Source organism: Paramisgurnus dabryanus, chromosome 16 (genome assembly GCF_030506205.2).
Source record: "Paramisgurnus dabryanus chromosome 16, PD_genome_1.1, whole genome shotgun sequence".
In the NCBI taxonomy this organism is placed as follows: domain Eukaryota; kingdom Metazoa; phylum Chordata; class Actinopteri; order Cypriniformes; family Cobitidae; genus Paramisgurnus; species Paramisgurnus dabryanus.
In genome coordinates, this window is record NC_133352.1 from 13,807,347 (window position 1) to 13,828,754 (window position 21,408).

General features: G+C 37.6%; 2 protein-coding genes across 4 annotated transcripts; one reads left to right on the plus strand and one right to left on the minus strand.

Annotated features, from left to right (window-relative positions):
- Positions 1-2: 2 nt before the first annotated feature.
- LOC135748347 (heterogeneous nuclear ribonucleoprotein U-like protein 1) lies at positions 3-6,755 on the minus strand. Of its 3 annotated transcripts, none has more exons than XM_065266550.2 (14): positions 6,081-6,755; positions 5,864-5,993; positions 4,078-4,154; positions 3,131-3,270; positions 2,923-3,025; positions 2,735-2,847; positions 2,359-2,622; positions 2,157-2,279; positions 1,858-1,968; positions 1,608-1,776; positions 1,279-1,464; positions 1,121-1,179; positions 952-1,041; positions 3-833 (listed from the first exon to the last, which is right to left on the minus strand). In XM_065266550.2, exons 1-14 carry the CDS (start codon positions 6,616-6,618, stop codon positions 777-779), a joined length of 2,160 nt encoding a protein of 719 aa, XP_065122622.1. In that variant the 5' UTR covers positions 6,619-6,755; the 3' UTR covers positions 3-776. The 3 variants fall into 3 exon arrangements, with proteins under 3 accessions (XP_065122622.1, XP_073668221.1, XP_065122621.1); XM_065266549.2 differs by having other exon boundaries at positions 5-833; positions 6,066-6,755; XM_073812120.1 differs by lacking the exon at positions 1,121-1,179 and having other exon boundaries at positions 6,066-6,755.
- A 285-nt stretch (positions 6,756-7,040) lies between these two features.
- On the plus strand, positions 7,041-19,433 carry smyd5 (SMYD family member 5). The gene is made up of 13 exons (XM_065266502.1): positions 7,041-7,155; positions 7,707-7,815; positions 7,930-8,069; positions 8,249-8,370; positions 8,454-8,523; positions 8,620-8,724; positions 8,966-9,028; positions 9,166-9,236; positions 9,499-9,605; positions 9,831-9,887; positions 11,068-11,162; positions 14,980-15,050; positions 19,088-19,433. The coding sequence occupies exons 1-13, from the start codon at positions 7,063-7,065 to the stop codon at positions 19,230-19,232; spliced, it is 1,248 nt and encodes a 415-aa protein (XP_065122574.1). The 5' UTR covers positions 7,041-7,062; the 3' UTR covers positions 19,233-19,433.
- The last annotated feature ends 1,975 nt before the right edge of the window (positions 19,434-21,408 follow it).

Sequence of the window (21,408 nt, forward strand, 5' to 3'; positions counted from 1 at the left end):
TATTTGGTGGCAATTGAGGATTCACAGTGAAAGTCTTTAAAAAACTTCTTTAAAATACACACACACCACAGGTATTGTCCTAACAGCTCTAAACTATTTTTTTGTCTTTCACAGATAAATACAAATGTGACTCAGGACCACAAAACCACTCATAAGGGTCTTTTTTGAAATTGGGATTTCTACATAATCTGAAAGTAAAAAATATTTTCCATTGATGTATGGTTTATTCAGGAAAACATTTAGCCGAGGGTCAATTATTCAAAAATTTGGAATCTAAGAGTGCAAAAAATCAAAACATTGAGAAAATTGCTTTTAAAGTTACTTCCAAATGAAGTCCTTAGCAACACATTACTAATGATAACTACATGTTTATATATTTACAGTAGAAAATGTACAGAATATCTTCACAGAAGAACATGATCTTTACTTAATATCCTAATGGCAATAACTTTGACCCTTACAATGTATTGTTTCTACAAATATACCAGTGCTACTTATGACTGGTTTTGTGGTACAGGGTCACATATCATATGGGTTTGATATTGAGTTTTATGTCCTCTCCTTACATACTATCAAATAAAGGGAAAAAAAAAACATTCTAGCAAGGTAGATGTGGTGAGCAATGACATTTGTTAATAAAGTTACAGACAGGGAGAACAGTTTTTAAAAGCATGAATTATCAAAATAAAACATTGTATGATTGTGGTGGCAGTGGGGTGTTTAAATATCATCCTGCTATACAAAAGTTTCTTTTTTTAAAAAGCACAAAAATTAACTCAAGTTGAACAACCATAATTCAAGCTGCTGTAATAATCCTGGGTTTGGTCACACCACTGCAAGAAGAAACACAAAGATTTACTTTAAAAACAAGTTTTTGAATTTCACAGACAGGGTCACAAATAATTCATTGTTTGTGTAACAGTAATTGTGGTTGGTTCAGTGTTTGTTCACCTGTCCAGTGTAGGGTCTGTAATACTTCCTGTATCTCTGTGGGTCACTGCTGCACCCGTAAGACTGACCAGAGGAAGGCTGATGCCAACTCTAAAAAAAAAAAAAAACATTATATTATTTCTACTGTCTAATCGTATATGACATTCTCCTTACATTAACATAAACTTACATTTTTCTCTAGTAAGCAACGGTTATGTGATTGACACCTATATGGACCTCCTCTCCATCCTGAAATAATGAAGAAATATTGTTTGTAAAATGAAAATCATCATTCAATATTAAACTGTAAAATCAGCAGTGAACTCAACAGGACGTAGCATTCATTACCACAATGATGTACGAGGCGCTTCTGACTTCCATGTCTGTGTTTTTTGCGTTTCGGAGGTGTGGGTAGAAGTTTCCGTGCTTCTTCTTTATACAGTGTCAGGAGCTTCGAGGCCTCGTCCGAGCAGAGCTCCACAAACATCACTTCATCCAAATACTCATCATCCTGCTGTGGCAGCGTGAAGCTCGCTGGGAAACATGCAATTGGCAGGAGGGTGTAAGGTTGTGTAGAAAGCACTATTTTAGTGGCTTTACACTGAACGGTTAACATCAGCAAGTGATGTCCACTCAGTGTCTTAAACATAAAACCCACAAAAGTATTTTTTTCTGACCTTTGGCTTTCAAAAGGGATATTTCTGGAATTTCCATGCCTTCCTCCTTCCGGTGCTGTACGAGACGTCTCTTCCACACCGCATCTTCTGGGCAAACCACCACTGCTTTTCGATGGTAACCATGGAAACACATCATTTTGTGTCGCTGGGCAGATGGATAGATGTTGACCTTGGTAGAGAATGAGCATAGGTGAATGAAAAAACACATAATATGGCATCTGGCATATACCACCCATTTATTTCACATTACCTGGTCAATGATGTAGTTCCTCCGTTTGTTTGCAGCTATTCTGATCAGATGACTGACACATTGAGTGGCTTGCTGTAACATCAGATCTCTATGACTGCCTCCAGGTTGCATCTGTGTAGGTAAAACGTTTGTGTGACGTCCCTTTATCAACATAGGGTGTGTGTTCAACTTCTTGGTATTACTGTGATTACAAGACCAGGTCGTGATTATCTCATAATTAGATCACAATGGGCTGTATTTCACAGACAGGGTCAGAAATGTGCTTGGTCATGAATAATACGTTGATATATTGCTCTCACCCTCATGCAGTCCAATACAGAGTTTGTACTTAGAAGATTATAACGTTTCCGTGGATTCTGAGCAATATGAGACTGAGCCCAGTGGGTCTTCCCAGAACCTGGCATACCAACCATCAACAACACCTGAGACAGACAAGAACCCAGTTTAGACAATTAGAGGTTATTTTAGCTAATGCTAAAGCATTTGTATAAACGTTCTCACCTCACAGTCACTTCTTGACGCTGGCGGTAAAAGAGCGCGAGTCCTCTGACCAGGAGGAAGTGAGGTCAGCGTGCAGAAACCCGGAGGGAATGGATGCCAGGTACTATCTGGGTCGAGATTAACCGATACTGAGCAGTTTTTGCAAAGTACATGAGGATAGAGAGCTTGACCTTTTAGAGCGGACGCGGTCACCTGAAACGGCGCTCCAAGAAAACGTCCGTTTTTGTGAAATGAAAGTGACACTTCTCCTCGTTCACTGATGTCCTGGATATAAAATATAAAACAATATATTAACATTAATCTTGTAATTTTTGATCACAGCAAAGTGTACATCGAACTTATGTCATGTCTGGGCAAAAATAAAACGTATACTGACAGCGAAACACCCAATGATGTCCCCTTCTGAGAAGGGTTCACCAAACTCCTCCTCCTGTCCCTTTGTTACTATCTTGCCACGCCCATCCAAACCATACGAAAGCTCTACTTCTCCTGAGGAAAATTAGATGTGTTACAAATATAATGGTAAGTAAACATTTTGTATTGTTTTTCATTTTTTTTGTTTACCTAACTGAAAGCTTGTGTTGTCCACAGACCAACCCACTCTGAGCATGTGCAGGTCGGAGACATAACTCGTGTCTAATGCAGGCGTCGACAGACACTTCACAAACTACAAACAACAAAAAGAATCATAAATCTTCAAGCAAACCACCACTAGAAATATATGCATCATTTTCTTTAAACGAAAGGCTGTATGTTTTATATTACTTCACACCTTGGCTTCGAATCCGACCTTTCCTTGACAAAATCCATGGGTCAATCTACACCCAGACCAAAGCAGAGGGAATTTCTCCCAGAGCAAAGGCTGTCCACTGCTTCCATCAGAACTCACTTCGAAATGCAGGTCACAGTTATCTGTACAAATCAAGTTGAATTTATTTATATAGCACTTTTTTACAATGTTGCATTGTTTCAAAGCAGCTTTACATGATAGACAAAGGAACCAAAACGTACTATAGCCGTATTCGGACGGTAATTGTTTCTCGTGGGGATGTAAGATATTTTCATCATTTATAAAGAGGGTTGTTGGTGATTTTATTGCTGTCCGAATCCAGAATGTCAGTGTTTTTCTCCAACCACCCATATAAAAAATCCCCGGCTAATTTACCTTCTTTTTTTTGATGATCACCAAAGTCGTGTTGTTTATTTATTTGCTGTCCGAAATCCGAATCCAGATCTCTGGGTTTATAAAAGAGGATCAATGCAAGAGTCATTCTGCCACTAGACCCCCTAAATAGCACTGTATGGTCACGCGCTTCGCATTTATTCTGCACCAGAGATGCATCTTTCTTTGCGAGTATTTTAAACATTGTCATCTGCATAACTGAAATGATGAGAAGTATGGGCACAATCTTTCATCTCTCTTCTACAGCGAATGGGAGCTGATGTAAATAAGTGCTGAAACCAATTTTAAAATGTATTCAATTAAGCAACTGTATTCCATATACATATATTCAAGTATCCGGGTCATGTGAATGATCGTGTAATTAACTACACGTGCAGCGCATTTCCAGGTCTTTCAAATTATAAACTCATACATACATTACGTTTTATGGCAGAGGAGGCATGCAAATATATTTTACAGACATCCTCATGAGAAACAAATATCAACCGAATAGGGCTTAAGACATGTACAATGTTTAGGCTTTGATTTGCTCTTACAGGAATCCAGTCTAATATCCTCAAAGTCTATTTCAGATTCATCTCCAGTGTCCAGCAGAGGCTCTGGTGTCTTAGCTCTGAGAAAAACAGAAATCTACGCATGTCAAACTTTACTTTCATAGCACATTTTAAAACAGTGTTTACAAACTGCTTTACAGAAGATCTGATCTAGATCAAATATTTAAATAGAAATATATTGCAAATGAAGCAAGAAAAGCGAAGAATTGCATTTTTTAAGTAATGCAAACAAGTAAGGATTTGAGATTTGGTCTGGGACAGAATTTCACCACTTGGTACAATAATGACTGCAAGTTGACCACTTAAGAGTTGTGTTTTAGGTTAGTGATCTAGCTATAGTTAGTAGGGGTGCGAGGGGCAAAAACTAACATGGGATTAGTTGTAACACGGACTGTTTACATTGTTGCACAAGGTTGAGCGTTTTGTTTTTCCAGTATTTTTTTCACGCTGCCAAAAGACGATCTCCCGCAAATTATTGGAAATGTATAATGTTTTCCAGAGAGTTATAGATGAACAAGTGTTTTGGTGGCATGCAAGTACATTTTTCATCATAATGTTTTTTTCGGTTTCTAAGTTGGGTGTGTAAGATACCAAATCCAATGCTATGTCATATTAATCAGTGTCTTGTTGACTAAAACATAGCTTTGTTTTGAAATATGTCTGCAGCTCTTAGCAACTTTTTGGTGGGCTTTAAAATATTTTGACCCAGCGGGGTTATTTGTAACGTTGTGTTACAACTAACCCCTCAGCACCTACGATATGAAAACAGCTAATGTTAGCGTAATTCTTGCCGTTGTTTTAAATAGGCTACACACGAATGATTGCTGGCTGCCAACAAAATAAATGTGTCTTATCAAAAATCATGTGTAACATTTATTTTTGTTCATATCTTTAATATTGATTGAATAAGGTCACGTCAAAGATTAAAATCATAATGAAATGAACGGCTAAAATCAGACTTTGATGCTCATTATCTCAGAATTTGATTTTTGAAACTGTAGTATGGTTATTACAGACTGGGTCACATATAAGTATAACAAAAAAGTTTTGTCATAATTGTTTTGCTTTTTCTCACATATTTAGACATTTGTATTCATTAATAATTGAACTATTGTTAGAAAAGGGCTGGATGAATGAATACAGAGGAATACCTGTCTATTATAGACAGATATATAAACAATATCCACTTCAAGTATATAGACAAAATAGTATTGAAATATTTGCCTGCAAACTTTATTTTTAGCAAGTGTTACAACTAACCCCCTGCCTGTTACAATTAACCCCACCTATGGGGTAAGTTGTAACATTTGAACTTCTGTCCCGTTTGGTGTTATTATCCAAGAATAATAAGTACTAGAAACAAACTTCAAATGTTCATTTGTAGCAGAGATGTGTGTGTTGCTTGTGTAAAAATATAATAAATCAAACTCAAATATTTTTTGAACGATTGAGCCAAAACCAAAAAGCGTTAGGTTGTGCCCCGCTCTCCCCTATATTCAGTAATCATATTGCTAAGAAATGTAAGGGCAACACCATGAAGACAGTTCTGTAAGGCACACAGTAAGCTCATACAGTATGTAAGGGCTTTAAATGCGATTCCTCAATCTGGCATGAATCAGCATTTCTACAAACACATTTAAAATGTCTGTTTTTAGTATTTAGTTAGTCAATATATAGATTATGCATGATGACTGAACATTTTATTTGTATACAAAGTGTTCATAAAATAAGTGTAATGGCATACATTACATACAGAAGATAGGTGTACCTGTTGTAATGAACTTCCTCTTTAAACTCATAAAAATCTCTGCCTCTTTCGCCATTAAGCCTCTTCATTCCTTCTCTATCCTCCAGGGTGGTATCCACAGTCTCAGGTTCATCTGTCTGTATATTGAGCACTGCATAAGAGAGGCAGACGTCATTATTTATATCTGATCATAAACCTTACCATGAATATTGAAGTGACATACAGTGATCTTGCTCACGTGGTCCATCTGACACTGGATTTGCAAAGACTGTTGATGAGCATTCTGACACAGCATCCTGGTCCACTGCAGCAGCGGTTGCCAAGGCGACAGGATCCACGGGATCGGCTGACTGCTGTTGTACGCCCTTTGTTTGTTGATGTAGATCTTTTATAATGTCCTCCGAGTTCCTAGAGGTCTGCTGCTGCGGTGTGTAACTCGTGACAGCGCACGAACACAGTTGATACGGCTCGGTTTGTGTACTCTGATCAGTGTAAGTATGCATACTCTGGCTGGAGGGAATAGTGCATACTGGAGACTGCGCTTTAACGCGCCTCTCTTTTTGTTGCTCCTCTGCAGGCGTTTCACTCGTTTGATCAATCGTCTCACATACATCTCCTCCTTCATTTCCACTTTTAATGGGCTCAACGCCAGCTTCAATCGCCGATATGAGCCGACCTACCAGCTCGGCCTTCAGGCCTTTTGGGTCGAGACCTCGCTCGGTTAACATGGCACGCAATTCGGCCACTTTTAGCTTTTTCACTTCCGCCAGCAACATTTGTGATTAGACCTGTCAATTCTACATAAAAAAACACAACAAACCTTATTATTGGCAACGATCAATCAGTTAGTTTGAACACTCTTCCTAACTATTGAGAAATCCCTCACTGTACTAGTACTACCAAAACACCGCTGGTGAGAATTCAAGAGTGTATACTGATCGTTGATTGGCTACTAAGAGTAAACCGATCGCTGATTGGCTGCTGAGAGTGATCTAATCGTGGATTGGTTATCAGTACACTTGCCCCGCCCCCCAGCGCCAAGTTTTTATTAACGTTTGTTTAAAATAATGCGCTACCAGCATATCATTTCACATTTAGCGCACTGTTCAATGTTATTTTGTTATTTATATTTATAAATATGCAGTTTACAAACGCATATATGTGTAATGTACACTATTGGTTAAGTCAGAGGGTCAGAGGTTGATATGTAAATTTCTAACATGGCGGCCCCCATAGATGACATGTTTTCTTTATGCGCGGATCCTGCAAAAACTAGTAATTGCGTGGAAATCCGATTTATCGATAATATCAAGGTATGAATCGGGATCTTATTATATAAGACAGTTTCATTTTAAGTATCGCAAACTGTTTCAACCATGCTTGGTATGTTTGAATAAGAAGCTCGCACCACTCCCATGTGCCAGCCGGTTTCTCAGAGAAAATATAGATTATATAAATAGTAGTAGTAACATTACATTTTTAAGGTGGTGACGTTTAACAAATATTTCAGTCAGCATAAGTTACTACCATACTGAAGAAAACAGCTAAAACCAGCATAAGCTGGTGAGCTGGTTTTAGCTGGTCTCCCAGCTTGGTATTAGCTGGTGTAGCAAGCTGGTCTAGCTGTGTTTTGGTCACTTTTTAAGATGGACTTAGCTGGTCAGGCTAGACGACCAGCTTTGCCAGGCTGGGAGGACCAGCTTAAACCAGCAACTGCCACGCTAAACCAGCTAAAAACCAACTACTGCCACCTTAAACCAGCTACCAGTGCATGCTGGTGTTAGCTGGATTTTTCAGTAGGGAATGTCGGACATGGAGCTGAGATTTATTTAAGACAAATTAAATTGATTTTTTTGTTCCCTAGGGAAAAGGATTATACGCCAAGAAAGCGTTTAAAAAGGGTGATACCATTTTTATTGAGCAACCTCTTGTTGCAGCCCAGTTCTTGTGGAATGCCTTTTACAAATACAGAGGTAAGTCCGTAAAATGATCCAGAAGACTCTGACATGCTTTTGTTATGTGCATTATATTAACTAAACCATTTTTCCTGTCTTATCCGTACCTGGCGTGGTTCTTGGCTTATTTAGCATGTGAATATTGTCTCCGTGCTCTGGAGACAGCAGAAGAGAATGCCAGAAGGTTAAGTGGTCTGCCAGCTCTCAGCTTGCCCCATCCTGAGCTGTGTAAGGTCCGACCTGACCAACACAAGGCCTGTCCGCAATGTCAGGTACACTCCCATCAATGAGCTGTTGTCCATCAATCTATTCTCAGTTGTGAAGAGAATCAATAATATTGATTGTAACAGCCATTGCTTGATATCATTGCATACAGTTTCTCTTCTAGCATACAAAATTTGAATTATACTAGACTTTATTTTTTAAATGGATTATATGTCGTCTTCCACAGGTGATGTACTGTAGTAATGAGTGCCGACAATCTGCATGGGATCAGTATCACAAAGTCCTGTGCCTTGGCCCTTCCCATGATGACCCAGAGCATCCAATCAACCAGCTACAGGAAGCATGGAGGTAAGATGCTATGTTTAACGTACACAAACAACGCTGTCCAAAAAGATTTGATGACTATAACACTATTTTTGCATATTATTTAGGAGTACGCACTATCCTCCGGAAACCTCCAGTATTATGCTAATGGCCAGGATGGTGGCTACCATCAAGCAGGTCATTGTTTCTCATCACATAATTTGTAGAGGTTAAATATTATAAAGTGTGCAAATGCTTACAGTTATTGTTTATATTATTGTTTTTTTTTTTCAGGCTAAAGATAAGAAACACTGGCAAAGGCTCTTCTCTAATTTCTGTAGCCGTACGGCCAATGAAGAAGAGGAAATAGTTCATAAACTGTTAGGGGAGAAGTTTCAGGTAGAGAGAGTTGATATCATTTGTATGTACATTTTTAATAGGCATCCTAATGTCACGCTGTGCTCCGCCTCATCAGATGCTAGCATGATCCATGGCTTGTTTTTACATATAGATTTTAAAAATGAGCTTTAAATTAGCATACCGGTGGAAAGTTAGCGATTTAATGATTTAATCAATATGCTGAGTTGTAGACATTGTTCATTTGAAATGCCAAGAAACACGGTGCTTTGTTTTTTTTCAGGGTCAGCTGGCCTTGCTCCATAATCTGTTTACCACGGCTCTTCGTGATGACGGTCTCAGTCAGGTCAGCTGTGAATGTTTAAAAATCAGCCATAAATATTTGAAAACAGAAACAAGGACGATAATATAAACATAGCAATTTTAATCTCTCTGAATGAACTTAACTTAAAGAGATGAAAGTGGAAATCTTCTGTGTTGTAGTGGTTTACACCTGAGGGATTTCGCTCGCTGTTTTCACTTGTTGGTACCAACGGACAGGGTATTGGTACCAGGTAGGATCACTTTATTTGATGTACTTCTTGAATATATATCAGGTATATACAATACAGTATATAATATATAGCAGGCTTACTACAGTGACTTTATGGCAGTATTGTATTGTATTATATTGATGTTCCTCATGCATTCATCTTTAATGAGATCAAATATGTGTTTAATCATCCAGACTCCTTTCAAACTTAGATTTGTAGATCATTTCAGCTAAATGCAAAGTAATGCAGCTCTGTTTTTTCTCACATGGTTTTATGTCTTCAGTTCTCTCAGTCAGTGGGTTCATGCATGTGATGCACTGGAGCTTCCCAGCCAACAGAGGGCGCAACTAGATGCTTTTATTGACCAGTTGTACAAGGACATTGACAAAGGTAGTTTTTGTTTAAACATCACCTTGGTTTTAGAATTGACACTCTCACAAACTTGTCAACACATTGATTCTGTACAACAACATCTATACTTTGACACCTGCTTTCTTTACTGCAGAGACACATTTTTATAAATGGCCATCGGTCTCTGTAAAATGTTTGTGCAGAAGTGTGAAATAAATACAAGTGATGAAGGGGTTGTAAAGATCATGTTGTTTTCTTTTACAGAAACTGGTGATTTCCTCAACTGTGATGGTTCAGGACTGTTTTTGCTACAAAGCTCTTGTGAGATTTGTTTTTATTTTTATGTTGACGTACAGTAGTTCGAATTGTTGCAATATTTAACCTTTAAAAACAGTGCCTGTCTTCTTGCTCTTACAAAATGTAAAGTTAAGGACGAAGACCCATAAATTGACCTAAATTGAGGTCAGACCATAAATGACCTCACTCTATTTAATTAAATATTGCAAAATGTTTTGCAACTTTTTTTGGGAGAGCCTAAAATTTCTTAAAAGTCTGGTTAAAGCCAGTTTGATGCGTCACATGAGAGCATATGGACAAAGTAAAATGTTTATTTTTTCCATGTCTACATTATTAATAAAGAAGATAAAAAATACCCTTAACTAATAAGAAGTTTGAAGTTGTAAACTTAATGCTTAGAAAACATTTTACACGTTGTTTTCTTATTCTCACGGTGCAATGTGTAACTTTTAGGAGGATCTCTTGACAGAAATGCTATATGATATAAATAACTATATTATCAGTGGTGTATAAAAACTTTATATAATGAACTATATTGTTTTATTACCTTAGAATGAGCAGTTTTTATCTCCATATACCGCAGGTCTCCTTACATGGAAGTCACCGTTGTTTTTCTACAGTAGCCCTAAAAAGACAAACTGCCCCCCATAATATATTTTTCCTTTTAAAAGAAAACACCACTTTTTCCAATATTTTACTATGTTTTTACCTCAGCTTAGACAAATTTATACATACTTATCTTTATTCAATGCGTGCACTTAATCTTTGTACAGCGCGTTGTGAATGTGTTAGCATTTAGCCTAGCCCCATTCATTCCTTAGGATCCAAACAGGGATGAATTTAGAAGCCACCAAACACTTCTATGTTTTCCCTATTTAAAGACTGTTACATGAGTAGTTACTCGAGTAAGTATGGTGGGACAAAATAAAATGTGGCGATTTTTAAGCGGATAAAAAATGAGAACTATATTGTATGGCGGAAGAGCACTTAGATTACAGCACTTCGACCTCGGGCGCAGTAATATTGACCGAAGCTTAAGCGAGAGTTTTATCCACTTAAAAACAACTGTAGGTTTTAGCTGTGTATATCTCATAAAAATAAGTTTGTGAAGTTTAACTATATGTTGTCACAGCTAGCGTAGAATAACGAAAAACCACACGACTCCATTATAAATTTCATTTCAACTTACTGTTTTTTCTTGTAGGTAACCACAGCTGTGTTCCCAATGCAGAGGCATCATTTCCTGACAACAACTTCCTTCTTCACTTAAATGCCCTAAGTGACATTAGCCCTGGAGAGGTCAGTGGAGATTTGGAATAAAATATGCTAAGCTGATGTTCTGAGGGAAAAGTGGATTATTATAAAGCCTCAAGTGTTTTATTGTCAGAAAGAATTAAAGGATACAAGCAGTTTTGGCAGCTAGGCTAATAGACTGAAAATGGTTACATGTGCCTGCTGTCATGCTGGAGAGGTAAAACACTGTTGCTCACATGATCACAGAGATTTATTTATTCTATAGGTCAGATTTGTTTATCTGAACCACACTGGCCAATACACACCAGCTTATTATGAATTAGAAACAGCTTTGGTGTTAAGTTCACATTGTAGCCAGTACTGAGAGGTCTTTGAATTTTTATGGATTTACATAAATACCATATCGTATAAAGTACGGTGTAGTATTTGTTCAAGCAATGGTGCTCATGTTTCCTGCAATGTTCTTGCTCTCCAGCAAAACTTACACAAACTGTCTGATCAGATTGATATCTGAAAATATATGAGCTGAGAAAAAAATGTATAGGGGCAGTTTCCCGGACAGGGCTTATCCTACTCCCAGACTAAAATGCATGGTTGATCTGCCTTAATTTAAAAACACCTTGTACTGACACCTTGCATTTTAACATGTATCATTGTTTTGTCTCAAGATGCAACCCAGTATCGTTTTTTGTAAAATTAGTTTGTAACATTGTTATAACTAAGGTCTAGTCCTTGAATAATCTAAACCCTGTCTGCGAACCTGCCCCAATCTCTTGAGACATGCCACATTTTTATGGGGCAATTTATTTTGAATGTTTGAAAGAAGTCGTCTATAACTTGTATTTGTGTTAAAACGTGTTCATTCTTCTGTACAAAATGTGTTATTTGAGCTGCAAAGTTGATCTGTGGCACAACTGTTTTAGATGGATAAATTCTGGTTATGTTATTGATTTAACTTCCAGTGGTGCTGGTTTTCTTTTATGTGAATCCTTGAATGTGTATTTATATATTCATGCCTTGTACAATGGACCTGCATTGTAAGTGCATTACTACACATGAGAGTTAAAGGAAAACACCACAGTTTTTCAATATTTTACTATGTTCTTACCTCAACTTAGACTAATTTATACATACGTATCTTTTTTCAATGCGTGCACGTAATCTTTTCATGGCGCGTCATGAATGTGTTAGCATTTAGCCTAGCCACATTCATTCTTTAGGATCCAAACAGGGATACATTTAGAAGCTACCAAACACTTCCATGTTTTCCCTATTTAAAGCAACACTGTGTAGTTTTTTTACCTTTAAATAATGTCTCTAAAATTATTTCAGTGATAGAACGACTTTTAATTGGACAAATTGTACTGTTGCTGCAACCTGAGCAGCCTCCTAGCTGCTACAAGCACACTCTGAAAGTCGAGGTGGAGGGTAGGAAACACAGCCCCGCCCCTCCCCTGTCTGCAGAAGAGTGTCTGATACCAGGCACTGTTGCGCTTTTCAACCACATGGGGGAGCTGTAAGTCATTTTTACATGGAAACTACATAGTGTTGCTTTAAAGAAATTTGAGGGAGAGAGGGGGGAGTTCACAGGAGTGGTGATGTTACTGCGCCAGAGGGCGAAGTGCTGCAAACTAAGGTCCTGTTTACATTAGAGCATTTGCATTTTAAAACTGCATTTTAAAAAGATCTTCATCCACACTATACACGAGCATAAACGCATGAAACATGACCAATCACGTAACTGGGTATGCGCATAAAAGTGTAAAATAACTTATTACTCTAATAATAGCTTGCCTTTGAGCATTTATGCAGCCTAGGGGTGTGCAATATTGACAAAAATTCATACCTGGATCCTTTGCCGGCAACTACAGCAGACACTATTTTTGAACCTATAAAAATGTATTTTTGGAAAGTCTTATATTGTTAGCTTTCCCCTACAACATATTAATATGATTAATAGGTTAATGTTGATGTTATAAACCAAACAGAAAGGTCTTTATGATTTAAAAAGGAAGCATTCAAGTGAACAGTACTAAACCGTAGCGAACTTAAAGCAAAAATAAATTTCAGCAAATGCAAACTTCAATCAAACATAATAAGAAGTGAAGTTTAGCTTTAGTCTACAGAAATGCTTCTTGCGTTAATGTAGGGAGTTCCTCTTCAGCCATTTCACGCTGTTATATTTATAATAGGTTATTGTTCGCAGTTCATATTTATGATCTTATAGTCCATTTAAAAACTGGCTGTATTCTTCAGAAAAACACAAAAAAAAAAACGTATCTTCAATTACCTGTCGCTGTTCAGTGCATGTGTATGTTTCCTCACAAGCGTTCTCCGACAAAAAAGCGTAGTCGGCTAAAGTATTACAAATTAATGATGTTAATTTTAAAGTGTGTAATGATGTTTTTAAGTTTAAAGTGTGCGAGGTCCGTGCACGTCCTCCACTAGCAAAACAGAAATGGCAAAAAGTGGCTCAACGAGCATTAAATATTAATATGATGTTGATTTTATTGTTTTATTCATTCATATTCACAAAACTTATCAACAAAACATCGATAAAAATTAAGAGACAAATTATATGAAACGAAATTCATTTTAAAGTAGCAAACAAAACTTAAATGAAACTCGAAAATAATGTCTGATCCATTACAATTCTCCCTTCATATTGGCCTTTACAACGCCCTATATGGCGTTTAAAATTACAGTTTATCTTTCGTAATAAGGTTACTAAATTTAAACAAAACATAAACAACATTACAACAATATTCGAACCCAACAATACTCAAACATAACTATAAAACAGACATTATCTATAAGGATACATGTTAAAACAATCCGATATAGCGTTTATAATAGCTGGTTGGGAGATGTTTACTATTTTTGGAAAAACCTCCATTTCCCTGAATAAAAAAAAATTACTTTGAAAATGATGCGCTGTCACATGAACATCAGCTGTTCGTTTACATAAGATTCCGTCTACGTTCATTTACACTGCAGCGCAACCCCGGAGTCAAACTAAAACAGGGTCTGCAGCGTTTACGAACGACTCCGTTTATGAGGGTCAAAAACGGTGGCATAGTGTAAATGAAGCGCGTAAATGTGGCAAAAGTAATGCGTTTTAAAAGCTAAACGCATTAATGTAAACATAGCCTAAGTGCACTTCCGCCATACAATATAGTTCTCATTTTTTATTTGCTTAAAAAAATCGCCATGTTTTTTTTACTTATTTGTGTAACTACTCATGTAACAGTCTTTAAATAGGGAAAACGTGGAAGTGTTTGGTGGCTTTTATATTCATCCCTGTTTGGATCCTAAGGAATGAATGGGGCTAGACTAAATGTTAAAACATTCAAAACACGCTGTACAAAGATTAAGTGCAAGCATTGAAAAAAGATAGATATGTATTAATTTGTCTAAGTTGAGGTAAGAACATGGTGGTGTTTATCAATAGTTTAATTATTTATAGTTTTAAAGGGATAGTTCACCTAAAAATTCTGTCATCATTTATTCACCCTCATGTTGTTCTGTATGAGTTTCTTTATTCTGTTGAACACGAAGATATTTTGATAAATGATGGTAAGCATACAGTTGACGGTACCCATTAACTTTCATGGTATTTGTTTATCCTACTATGGAAGTCAATGGGTACCGTCAACGTTATGCTTACCATCATTTATCAAAAATATCTTCTTTTGTGTTCAGCAGAAGAAAGAAACTCAAACAGGTTTCTACAGAGACAGTGTGCATATTTGAAATCCTCATCAATATGTAAATTTTTTTTTATTATAATTTTAAATGAAAACAAATTAGCAGTACTGTTGATAGTCGTCTCTCTTATGGTGCTGTCTCACAACTCCTGTAGGAAATCTGTATCAGCTACCTGGACTGCTGCCAACGAGACCGGAGTCGTCATAGCCGGCACAAGATCTTGAGGTAAACGAATGCAATCCATTGTTTAAGTATTCTGTGTGAAACCGGCCAGCTGAGCTCTTGGCCTGGATAACCACAGGCGCTGGTGGGTTACCGCTGGCCCTGGCTCTCCTATTGATCATTTACCTGTCAATCGGCTGCTATGCTGGCTGGATAGCCGAGTAGGGTTTGTTTGGAAATCCCACTTGATCTATATTCACTTCATTCTTGTGAAAGGTCTTGACTACACCTTGAAAAGAACCACTGACCTTCTTGACTTAAAAATCAAGATCAAAGACAAGAACCCCTTTGGATCTGATGGATATAACGTATCCTATGAAATTAAAGTTGATTTGAAGACCGAATGACAATCAGGTCTTCACTACGTTCTGGTTAAAATGGGTTGTAAACTTTGAAAAAATAAAGGAGCTGAAATTTTTAATATTCAGCATCATTCAGAGGGTCTTGTTTTGTTTAAGTTTGTTTGTATTTTCTTTATTATTAATTGAGTTTTTAAAATAAATGTTGAATTATTTCCAGTATAATTTGAGTCTCTAATTAGTTCCAGAGCACAATTTTGGAGCAGTTGTTCAAATTCACCGCATGGCCATAGTGGAGACAATGAAATGTGCTGTTGAAGTGGTATTTCTGCTACATTTAGCAGTAAATTGTGACTGTCATAACCATGCTATCTCCGGAGCATTTATGATTCAGCGGCATGAACTGGATCTGCTCGGATCTTGTGTCAGATGGGATGCACTGGATAACAACTGGTGGATTTGCCAAAGCTTAGAAAGTTCATGGCCCTGAATCTTTGAAAGACTCCAGTTTCATCTGTGTTGTCTTTATAACTCAGCACAGCACAGAAACAAATGACTCCCATCCCTCCCATTTCGTCTAAACATTTTTTTAAAGAGATTAATCCAATCAAATTTTTCTACTTTGAGTTAAAATATATTAAATCCAAATGTTTTCATTTCTAACTGTAGTATAGAAGCATAGTTTTATTGATCACTTACTTTTGACTATGCAATATTTGAAGGTGCATTATGTAACTTTTAGGAGGATCTTTTGACAAAAATGCAATGTAATATACATAACTATATTATCAGTGGTGTATAAAGACCTTACATACTGGACTGTATTGTTTTATTACCTTATAATGAACCATTTTCATCTACATAAACCATGAGTCCCCTTAAATAGAAGTTGCTGTCATGTTTCTACAGTAGCCCTAAATGGAAAAACTCTTCAACAGAGCGTGTTTCATCCCTACGTTATCTCCTTTTTGTCCTGGACACCTATCGTATCGGTTTCGAAATTGAGGGGTGAGCTGTGAACTGAACTGTTGTTGTAATTTGCAATCTCACCAGTTAGATGCCTCAAAAATCTAGACGCAGCACCATTAAAGATGGAGTCAGTGATTTGGGAAATGCTAGCTTTAGCCTAATAGCATTAAAGACTAAGCGCCCTATTTTAACGATCTGAAACGCAAGTGCGAAGCGCAAGTGAGTTTGTGGGCGGATCTTGGGCACTGTTGCTATTTTCCCGGCGGGAGAAATAACTCTTGCGCCAGGCGCAAATCAATAAGGGGTTGGTCTGAAGTAGGTTCATTATTCATAGGTGTGGTTTGGGCGTAACGTCAAATAAACCAATCAGAACGCTATCCAACATTCCCTTTAAACGCAAGTTCGCAAGTTCCATGGCGGGTTGCTATTATTATGACGGATTTAACAGGCGCACGCCAGGAGCGGTTTTACAGCCGAGGAGACTGACGTTCTTGAAAGAGCAGTCAAAGACAGAGAAGTTGTTTGGTATGGGGAAAGGAGAAACCCGCCCAAATCAGCGTCGGTTAAACAGGCGTGAGAGGAAATAGACACAACTGTCTCATCAGCTGGCATCCCCAGGACGTTGCGCCAAGCGCTACAATGATGTCAGGAGACGGGGGAATCCCAAGCTTGCCAGCATAAATCGAGCACGCCGTGTAACGGGAGGTGGATCTGCCTCAGGACCTGACGCCAGCAGAGGACATCGCTGCGTCGACCCTCACCGCTGAAAGGGTTTGGGGGCTTTGAAATCGGACCCAAGAAACGCAACCAAGGTCCAACCCCAAAGTACTCTTACAAATCAAGTTCATATACATTAAGGTTTCTTAAGAAAACATTTTTATTATTATTTACATAAAATAAACGTAATACAGCCACACAACAAACTTATGAAAATATTTTAATCGTTATTTGCATGAGAATTTTTTAACGCAGCCACACAATAATTAAAAACTATCACCACAATGCTCACCACATTGATTTCCCTTATCTCGTGTTAATATTTTTTATTGTAACAATTTATGATTTGCAAAAATAACTGTTGCATCTGTGTACATTAGATAAGCAAAGTGTGTGCGCGTTGTGCACGCTATACATTATGGTCAAGCATGCGCCCTTAAAATAGCATAATGAACCACGCGCAACGCGCCACTGACTTTAGACTATTTTTTTCTGGTCAGTGGCGCAATTGTTTTTTGAAACTGCAAAATAGCATCAGGGATGGTTTGCGCCGGAACACGCCTCCTTTTTTGCACTGAACCGCCCCAGGGAACGCAAGTTCATTCCCTAGTTTGCCGACGTGCGTCTGTGGAGGGAAAAACCCGCTGTGCGCCGGTGCAAAATACGAATGATACATGCGTCACTGACAAAGTCAATTGCGCTGGGTGCAAGATAGCGCCCTAAGAGTTGAACTTTGTGTAAACCCTCAATGTCACTTTTTACCCAGCCGTCCAATCATAGTAGAGGAGGGTGGGACAAAAACCATTTCAACCAACCTGCATAGCTGACTAATACAATGACTAATAAACAAAACAGAAGTATTATAACAAACGAAAACACCTTTGTCTGGGGTCTCCTGACAGATTTAAATGCATTGGTAGGGACGGGGCCTAAAGCCACGCCTCCTCTATAACGCATGAACATGCCGCAGACCAGAAGTGAGATGAAAAGGAAATTAAGTAATCTGCAGTTCCCCTGCCATTCTCACTGCGTTCAGTGTACGTGAACCCACAGATGACCTATGAAGTCACAGGGATGTGTGCAGGGAACACATACTATCATAACATTTGGACCGAATGTAAAGATTGAACATTTTATGGTCCTATGCCTTCCACAGATTATTTGTATCATTAACATAGACTGTAAAATAAGATGGACGGCGCATCATCGCCTCCCTCCATTGTAATGAATTGAAGCCAAAAATGTCCGACTTTGGTCGCGTAAAACGTTACGTAAAGATGTCAGTTTGGAGCCAAGGCATGCACAGAAGGAATCGTCTGTGGAGCCAGACGTGGAGCCGCGGTATCAAACTTCCGCCCAAACGCTCGCGTGACCAATTCAGCCACGCCAATCATAACGACATGCCCTGTTTCTATAGCATTAAATTACTTGCTAAAAGTAAACTTATCACAAAAATGAACACTTATATCAGCATTATAACAACTACTTGAAAGAACCAAAACCATCTGTAGGGAAACTTTTATTGGATGTGTAAATATTTTATTTTTCATTTAGAGCAGAGTCCCATTCGTTTGAATGGAGAGGACGAGGTTTGTGACTAGTACTGCGACTTGTACTGCAGTCAGCCACTTTTCAAGACTTATGAGGCACACCCGATCTATAAAAAGACAGTTAGATCACTTAAAGGTGTAATGTAGGTTTTTAGCCAGATCTAGTGGTGAGATTGCAAATTGCAACCAACCTCAATTTCAAAATGCAAAGAGAAGCTACGGTAGCTGCCTGTGTATGTAGATAAAAAGTTTCATTCTAAGGTAATTAAAACAATACAGTTCATTATGTAAGGTGTTTATACACCACTGATAATATATTTATGTATATTATATTGCATTTCTTTAAAGAGATCCTTCTAACAGTTACACATTGCACCTTTAATATAGTGATTGCTATTAGGATATGAGTAGATTTTTAACTAGCATACCAAAAAATGTTTTTGTAGAGAATCACCAATTACATCTTTAATAATAAATGATATGCCACAAAATGTGTCTTTTTCAGGGAGAATTACTTATTCATCTGTTCCTGTCAGAAGTGCATTGCCCAGATAGATGATGCGGATATGACATCAGACGATGAAGAGGAAGTTGAAGGAGAGGGTGAGACGGAGGGAGACGACATGGAGGATGAAATGACTGACGTGTGATTTCTGCTCATGCTTTCTGCTTAAAGCCCACTCAGCCCATCTCAGCTGTTTGTATGTGGATATTTCCAACACTATGAAAAATGTCACCATATTTCCAAAACATTGGAGAAACCAACATCAAACTCACAGTAGCAGTGCAATTGTTTGGCTGTTATAACCTTAATATGCAAGCCTATGCAAAATATAATCGCAGAATATTTTTATCATGTGCTTTTTTTGGCATGACTCTCCGTGGACATGGTTTGAAAAGTATCATGCTCAACAAAAACTTTTTGAAATGGTGTTGTTAAAATAGCAGAGCATGCAAACACATGCACACACACACACGTGACAAAACATAAAACTGTCTGTGTGTGCACTAATGGGCCGTATTATATAAAGACATCCAAAAGAGAACATAAGCTGTCCATTTCATCCACACAGTCATCTAATGCAAAGGTTAAAGTGACTAGCTTCGTATTATTTACATACTTTTGTACCACACCAATCTTGGCTCCACTTTTGGTATAAAACATCCAGTCTTTACAGTCCAATTCATTTCTAATGGATAAAATCAAGCAGCGTAAAGTAGTTTGTTGATTTTAAGGTACTCCAGATAGTCTGATGGTAAAATCTGCACGATCAGGTGCTGTTGGCTTTGCCGTCATGCTCTCATCTCTGATTTCCTGCAGTCGATACACCTGCAGTTTGTCATTGTATAAATTGTATCGAATCACGCCACAGTCTGAAGTGCTCGGCTGATGGCGAATCTGGCATCTTAACCGGCAAGCTGATGAATTTTGCCTAGCGATTCTCCTTTTGATGTCTAGCGAGGACAATCTTGCAGAAGGTATGAAAATCCAGGCAATCCCATTTTATACCTCTTGTCATAATCCTCCAGCTTTCAATATTCTCATCCTCCCCGTTTATGAAATTCATCTCGCAGCGTTCGTGCTCTTCTTTGCACGGATGGTGTTATTGACAATTTATACATTTTTCTTAACCCATCAGTCACATCTGCCAAATGAATTAATCATTCAGTGGAGCAGACACTAAATAAAGCGTAACCAGCAACCTTCCCCAAGCAAAACTACACATAATGACAGATCAGTAGTTGTCTTACTTTGAAGATGATAAGCTTTTCTAACGTCAACTGCTGATGTATATTTAGCTGTGCTTGGTAAGGCAAGCATCCCTGTGGCTTGCTATTACTTTTAAATCATTTTTTTAAACCATAAAATCATCAAAATCATCATTATATAACCTTGATATTTTTAATATTGACTGAATAAGGTGAATTTATCTGAAGTAGCACAGGTAGCAATAGCCAAAAATAAACTAGTCAACATTTGAAGTGGATCAAAACCTTTAATAAAAGTTGTCTTAAACGCTGCAAAAAATGACAAAACATATAAAATTTAAGCAAATTTGTGCTTAAAACTAGGAAAAAAATCTGCCAATGGAATAAGATTTTTTTTGCTGAATTTTTCTTGTATTAAGTAAATGCAAGAAAAAAATTCTTATTCCATTGGCAGATTTTTTTGCTTGTTTTAAGCACAAATTCGCTTAAATTTGATATGTTTTGTCTAAAAACTAGACTTATTTTCTTAGGTAATTTGCTCATCAAGAAAATACGTCTTGATTTAAGAATGCTTAGATATTTCTACTGAAAACAAGACAAAAATACTGAGTAAGAAAGTCCTTTTTTTTGCAGTGAAATATTGAACAATTAGTTTTTGGCTTAGGACAGCTTTGATGAACTCTTTTGATCCACTTTGATGTTAAGTACGGTAGTGTACATTGTGTGGGTCAACATTATACATTTGTCTTTTATGCCAAAAATCATTGAATTTTATATAGATCATGTGCATGAAGATATTTTGTACATCTCCTGCTGTAAATATATCAAAACTTTATTTTTGTGGGTGGATGAAGTGCTAAGCACTTAATTTGGACAACTTCAAAGGCAATTTTCTCATTTTTTTGCACTCTCAGATTTTCAAATAGTTGTATCTCGGCCAAATATTGTGCTGTCCTAACAGACCATACATCAACGGAAAGCTTATTTATTCAGATGATGTATAAATATCAGTGATGCGCGGGTCAATGTATAAACAACCGCACACGACCGATGTTTTCAACTACCTGATCCGCTTCCTGGCCTGCTCTTTTTGAAAGTAGTAATTGTTTAAAATAG